At 38.2% G+C, this 6,906-nt stretch overlaps 1 protein-coding gene across 1 annotated transcript in view; it reads right to left on the bottom strand.

Annotated features, from left to right (window-relative positions):
• Positions 1 to 1,499: 1,499 nt before the first annotated feature.
• The window catches only part of LOC109964593 (sodium-dependent multivitamin transporter-like), a 10,515-nt gene continuing 5,108 nt past the window's right edge, over positions 1,500 to 6,906 (bottom strand). Inside the window, 11 exon segments of the mRNA XM_020607992.1 lie at positions 1,500 to 1,581; positions 1,842 to 1,992; positions 2,751 to 2,872; positions 2,980 to 3,086; positions 3,163 to 3,191; positions 3,193 to 3,336; positions 3,652 to 3,738; positions 3,821 to 3,891; positions 3,991 to 4,103; positions 5,022 to 5,110; positions 5,467 to 5,596. Coding sequence (XP_020463648.1) covers positions 1,846 to 1,992; positions 2,751 to 2,872; positions 2,980 to 3,086; positions 3,163 to 3,191; positions 3,193 to 3,336; positions 3,652 to 3,738; positions 3,821 to 3,891; positions 3,991 to 4,103; positions 5,022 to 5,110; positions 5,467 to 5,596 — 1,039 coding nt within the window. The 3' untranslated portion in view covers positions 1,500 to 1,581; positions 1,842 to 1,845.

Here is a 6,906-nt window from a genome sequence, read left to right as displayed (position 1 = left end):
AGATTGTCCAGGCTTTTCCAATATTGTGGTTCTCAAATCCTCAGACGGCTCTTTGCTTTTCTTTCTTTTCTCCATGTTCAGTGTGGTCCACACGACGCAAAGATTGAGTCAAGTTTCCTCCATTTTAACTGGTTGCAAGTGTGATTTCTATATTGCCAGTATCTGTTGACTGTTATAAGTTTCTTTACAAATTAAAGGAGCATTTCTCTGCTTTTGTATGTTGCTCCAATGCAAATAAAATAAATAAACACAAGAGTACCAAAGAATTTATGATAGCAACAATTTTCAGGGAGAAGTGGTTCATTATCTGACAAACGCAGTGGTGCCAATATTTTTGGCCATGACCGCATGCTTACAAAACAGCTAGGGTTACGGTAGGAGCCATGTATTTAGGACTTTTACCTACAGCAAGCAAAGTACATAGGAACTTTGTGACGCACAACTCTATGTTCTGAGACCATTTGTATAAACACAGTCCACTGCCCGAACAACAAAGATCTAATTTGTTTCAGAGTGTGTATACAAATACTCATTCAAATTATATTTATGAGAGACAGATCAGTTAATGTGCAGTGGGAAAAGTCCAAAATAATCAGTGTATACAAAGGAAACCTTATCAAATGTGAAAACTTACATTTCAGAGTCATAAATGTATTATGACAAAAACTTCTATTAAAAATATCTTGACTTTTGGGCTCAATGAAACCTAAAAACTTGTATTAGATCATGGCTTTTGGAAAACCATCAATACAACCTGCAATTATTTTTTAAAATATCATATGTTATGTACTGTAATGCTGCTGCATTATACACAGATCAGCCATAACATTATGACCACTGAGAGGTGAAGTCAATAACATTGATTATCCTGATACAGTGGCACCTGGCAGTGTGTGGGGTCTATTAGGCTGCAAGTGAGTCTTATAATACTAAAGACAAAAACAATAGGAAAGACAACAAAAGGGAATAACACTGTAGCATCAAATTAAATGTTTTAGGTACCATTACAATATATGTCAGTGGAACTACAGTTAAAAATATTTTCTTTACCTACAGTAATAGAAAACAATAAAAAAGAAAAAGATTAACTATAAAAAATTTAATCTTTAAAGAAAAATTCTGCATTTCAGCTGCAATTACAGTCAGAATTCACTCATACATTCTTAAAAAATGAGGCAATATCATCTGACAAGAGCATGACACTTTCAGTTGAAGAACTAAACACTAGACAAGTATATACAGAAGTAAGTTCTACTCCAAGACATTTAGCCATTCTCACTTTCCCTGACTATTCATCCAGTCTCATACAGGATTGTAGTGCAGTATTTTCTCATGTACACAAACAAAGAAACCACTGAATGTCAATCAGTGATCCTGACCTGAAGTTAACAGATTCAGACTCTTGGAGACATGAAGATTCCAGTGAATAAAAACAACCTCTACTGATGAGAGCACATTGTTTCGCTTTGATCTCACTGCAGCATTTGACAGTGCATATTTCTGGGAACTGAAAATATGTTTTTATTTTTTGTTTTGAATAAAGATGTTTTAACCATTTTCCAACCTGACATGGGAGAGTGTGATATCACACAGTTCACTAGAATGGTTATAAAAGGTTCTAGCTCCATGCAAAAATCTTGGCCAAAATCTTTGTATCTGCATTGATAAGTGATACTGATCTATATGATGCTGGATCTTCTGGATCCTGATCTTTTTTCAGAATTAGGCTAATATAGGATGTTGAAAAAGATTCGGGTAAATACTGCCCTGAGTTTTATTTATTTATTGTCTAACTACTTTGGATAAATATGTTTTAACGGTTTTCTGACATGAGAGTGTGCGATATCACACACATGTTTCATATTCTGAAAAAGGTGTGCCAGCATCAGGAAGAAAGCTCTCTGTCTCTTCTTGTGGTGGTTTGTCCTCCAGTTGGATGGCCAGTCCATTACCATCTTTGTGCTGTGGAGGCTGCCTCTGTTGTGATGAGCGCTATAAGAATAAACAGGAGATAAACAGAAGGATAGGTTAAACACAGATGTCATTAACTATTCATAACTAGGACTCACACTACAGGTTTCTGTGCATTAGCATGCTAACTGTGATAATGCTAATATGTTTAAGTTTAGCAGATGTAATGTTTATAATGTTCACAGCCTCCATTTAGTATGTTAGCATTTGCTAATTAGCACTAAACACAGCACAGCTGAGGCTGATTGGTCATAAAACCTGATGAGAAAAGTCAGGGATCAACAGAGTTTTTTTAACAAGTGTGGTCTGGGACCATGGATGTTCACAGTTTGTTAAGATACTTCAGTTCAGACCAACTAACACAGCCATCCAGTGAGCCTTGCTGACAGGATGGCTAAAACTTTTAGAATCGCAGTGAAGATGCTGCTTTAAACACTGATCCCCTGACAAATTGCTTTCACTCATTACCCACCATAAACTACAGCATTGTGATCTCATTTGTCCAATTTACGATAGTAAGTCAAACATGTTTAATTGTCATCTCTCTGTGGTGAGATTTTTGTTCAGACTCTCTATTCCCAGTTTAAAACTGAGCTTATAATCAGCCTATAAATCACAGTGTTTTAGGTTTTAGATATTTCTAGATGCCGTTTTGTTGCAATAGTGGATTTTTGCTACTAACTTCATTAGAAAGGCTCGACATTACAACTTAAATGACTGTAAGTAAATACAAATTTTAATGTTTTACCAAGCATGACACCTGAGAGGGTTTCAAATACCGTTTGTCCCAGGGGAGTCACGCAGCAGAGCTTCTTTTTCAGGCGTTCAGGTAGAAAACAAAGCAGTTTCCCTAACAATGGATAGATGGTGCCTGGTGTCACATCCTCTTCTTTCATAGGGCCTGAGTAGGAAATGCAAATATAAAACAATTTAAAATGAGGCCAAAAGGGATTGTAATAAAGGGTTCGGAATTATAGAGAGCATATTCTCATGTAGGACCTCACCCACCTGTGAGAAAGCTGATGATCAGACCTATTAGAATGACTATGAGGCAGGAAAATCCACTGTACCACATGTACGACAAGGAGTAAAATCTCTTAAGTCCAGTGGGTTGGCTAAAGAACAAAGAGAGATGATTAACCGGTGAACACAGTAAAAACAAACACACTGTGCTGTTTGTGTGCCTGATACCTCACTGTTACATTGCTCAGAACAGTCTGGAATGGCATTAGTAATGTTTACTGAAGGCAGGATGACTATACAATTGGGCGGCTGTGGCCTGGCGCCGGAGCCACGAGTGATGACGCTCCCGATACCGACCCACAAAGACATAGACAGACCCACCACTAGACCCCCCACTGCTCCCTGGTAACAGCAGGAAAACAGGTGGGATGATAACTGATATAAGAACACAACTTACCTGGATGGACAATGGACACGGTTTCTTTAACTACATTCTTTTTGTTGCAATTAGGAATACATGTTATTGTAAAACTGAATGACAGACAACTCATTTCTTTTAAATACTGGGGTGTTGCTCCCACAAGGGGTCCCAAATAAATGTGTGAGTTTACAAAACGTTTCAAGGCATAATCTGACGTTCACATGTACAGAATCAAAGACTGGAGAAGAAGCAAGTTGTCAATCATAAAACACTTTTCCATATTTAGCTCAACTTACAGTGGAGTTGGCCCAGGGGAAGAACATCCCGAGACAGAACAGACCAAGAATAGGACCGCCAACCACCCCAAAGATTTTCAAAGCCACCTGGAGTTAAAACATAATATCACTCACTGCAAACTTAGTGACAAATGTTTGTTACTGTTCCTCGTACAACCTGTGAGATTACCTGTAGAACTGAATCCCCCATTAGGTGAGTGAGATAGGCCATGGCCAGACACAGCAGCCCATAGGACATAGCTTAATGAGGAGACACAAGCTGAAACCTTAGAACAAATGTGTTGTTATTATGCAGGTACGTAACATGCATTGCTGAAGTTAAAGCTTCTGGGAGCAAACCTAAGGCTTTAGACAGGAGGGTTGCTCTTGCTTCTGCCATGGCTGGGAAATGTGGTTTGATAAGGTCCTCCATTGTCACAGTGGCCAAAGAGTTAAAAGCAGAGGAGACGGAGCTGCACAGGAAAAGCAAGAAATCATACATATCACTGACACCACCTTTAAAATACTTCAACTCATTCTAGTCTAATCAAAATATAAAAGTATAAAAGTATTAGCATCAAAGCATACTTAAAATACAAAAAAAAGTTGTCACTGTGCAGAATGGCACATTTCTCATCCTTGTATATCATATTATTGTATTATAATTACTGATGCATTATTGTATTCATCATATTTAATGTTGCAGCTGGTAAAGGGGGAGAAATTTTAACTAGTTTATATGCATTTCATTTGAATTACTGCTGGGAAGCTTGTGAATTTTCCACCATAGATCAATTAGGTCAAATACCGTATTTTTTGTATTAATCTGGTTCTGAAAATTAACAGTAACTAAAGTTATAAAATAAATGTAGTGGAGTAAAAAGTACTATATTTGCCTCTAAAATGTAGTGAAGTCAAAGTATGAAATAACTGAAAATGAAAATAACCAAGTACAGACAACTCAAAATTGTGCTTAAGTACAGTACTTGAGTAAATATACTTAGTTACTTTCCACCACTGCCTGCCAACAACAACAACAAACATTTACTCAAGTTTCACTCAAGTCAAACCATGTCACTGAGGTCAAGAGTCAAGGCCTGAAATGTTAAAATTCACTATGATGTTTTTAATCTGTTTACAGCCTCTTTACCAGTTACAGTGAAAGGGACACAACTGAACTTTGTTGCTCATAAATTTTGCTTGGCTGATCTTGACAACAAGCAAGGAGGGCTGACAGACAAGTGTCACAGCTCACTGCAGTCAGAAGGGTCAGAGCTATTGATACAATAACCGATAGTGAGATACACCATCGGTTCATGTGCAGGCAGCATTCTGTTAGGACTCATAGGGTTCATGTTAGGTATAATTACAAACTAAAAACAACACTGTACCTGAGAGCTGCACTGAACAAACATGCAACAAACAGTCCAGGAAGTCCAGGCAGGCCTTCCAGCATATCCATCACAAAGTATATCACCATCTGTGGAAAACACAGTTAGCAGTTTGGTTTGCATAAGATTCACCAGAACAAAATACAAATCGGCACATTGAAGGTCCCAGTGACATGACAGTCATATTTACACAATGAGCCTAATTTGCTGGAAGCAGATGTTATAAAACATGTAAATACCCATGCTGCTGTCGTTTGGCTGTTAGGTGTACATGTCCAGGAAGGTTCTTTATATACACCTACATAAACATAACTTCATCATCCTTCATACTACGTAATCTTTTGAGATCAAGGAAACAGAAAAGCAGGAAATAAAAATCTGTTTCCAAAAACATCAGCTCAGTGGGCAACAACACTAATAAAGACAAATAACACGCCAAACTCACTGTATCACTTGAAGAGGTGCCCAGCTTGTCGGTGAGATCTTCTCCGCAGTAACGTGCAAACATGATGAGCCCTGTCACACAGTTCAGAGCCAGAGCCAGCTGCAGGGCAGGAAATGCCACGTAGCAAGACCTGCAGAGGGGCAACAACATCTTTGTGTCATTTTTGTGACATAATGGGGATGGCAGTGTCAGTATATCAGGCCAGAAGATTTGTATTTTTGGTTTTAAGTGGTCATGAATTTTGGTGCACACATCCATGTTCCTTCAGGATGAAGTGTAATAATTTAAGTGATCCTTTAATGTGCCTCCATCAGGTCAAAAATCAATTGTGTCCAATACTGTTTTAGTACCAAATACAGCTGCACTTAGTGTTTAGATTACATTAGCAAATGCTGGTATCCTAATGTGCTAAACTAAAGAGACTGAATATGGTAAATATTTTAGGTTCATCAGCATGTTAGCACAGTCACGGTAATCACTTTAGCATGCTGATGCTAGCATTTAGTTCAAGGCCCCACTGTGCTAAAGGAAAGCATCACAGAGATGCTAACATAGCTGTAAACTCTTTAGCACTGTTAACATGTTTTTGTGTTCATAATCGTGCTGATTGTGCAGTAGATTTATACAGCATAATGACCACTGATGTCATAATTATCTAATTACATTGATATATTTAAAATCTCTCTCAGTCACACAAAGAAACCACATACATCTGCATCTAAGATACACAACTCTACACACAGTACTTATACATGTATATACACACATACACATTTCAGAAAAGTAAACAAAGTATAGAAAGAGAAGAACACTAGGGGGAAACAAGAATAAGCATTATCAAGGAATCATGTATGATTTCCGGGTTGCAAGCGAGAGCAGATGTCTTTACTGCTTCTCTTGTCTGTTCTACGATTTTTCACATCTTCTACATTGTCAAGTCTTTGAACAAATTCTACAACTACTAAAATGCCTCCAAGAGGAAAAAGAGCTAATAAATCCAAAGTGACCGAGGATGTTGAGCCTGAAGAAGATTCGATTTCAGCGGTGCAAGTAGCTGAGATGTTGAATCAGCAGAAGCTGATGTTCACCACGCTTATGTGCCAACAGCATGATAGTTTCCAAGGCTTTGTGAAACTAATTATGGAGACAAATAACAAGAGATTCGACGACATGACCAAAGAAATGCAGAAGATAAAAACGAGTTTGCAGTTTACCCAGCGAGATGTGGACGCAATTAAAGCGGCCGTGGGGGTGCAGGAAAAAATTGCCGAAGACACTAGGCGGGACGTCTACAAAACCCGTGAGAGTCTAATAACTATTACGTATAAAATGGAGCAACTGGAAGCACAGTCCAAGCAAAAAAACCTGATCTTCAAGGGAATCAAGGAGTCAGCTGGAGAAAGCTGGACGGAAGCGGAGTGTAAGGTGAAGGAGATTTTA

This window comes from Monopterus albus, unplaced genomic scaffold, assembly GCF_001952655.1.
Source record: "Monopterus albus unplaced genomic scaffold, M_albus_1.0 scaffold90.1, whole genome shotgun sequence".
NCBI classification, from domain to species: Eukaryota; Metazoa; Chordata; class Actinopteri; order Synbranchiformes; family Synbranchidae; genus Monopterus; species Monopterus albus.
Note: the sequence above shows the minus strand (reverse complement) of the source record. Positions and strands in the feature narration are given on the sequence as shown.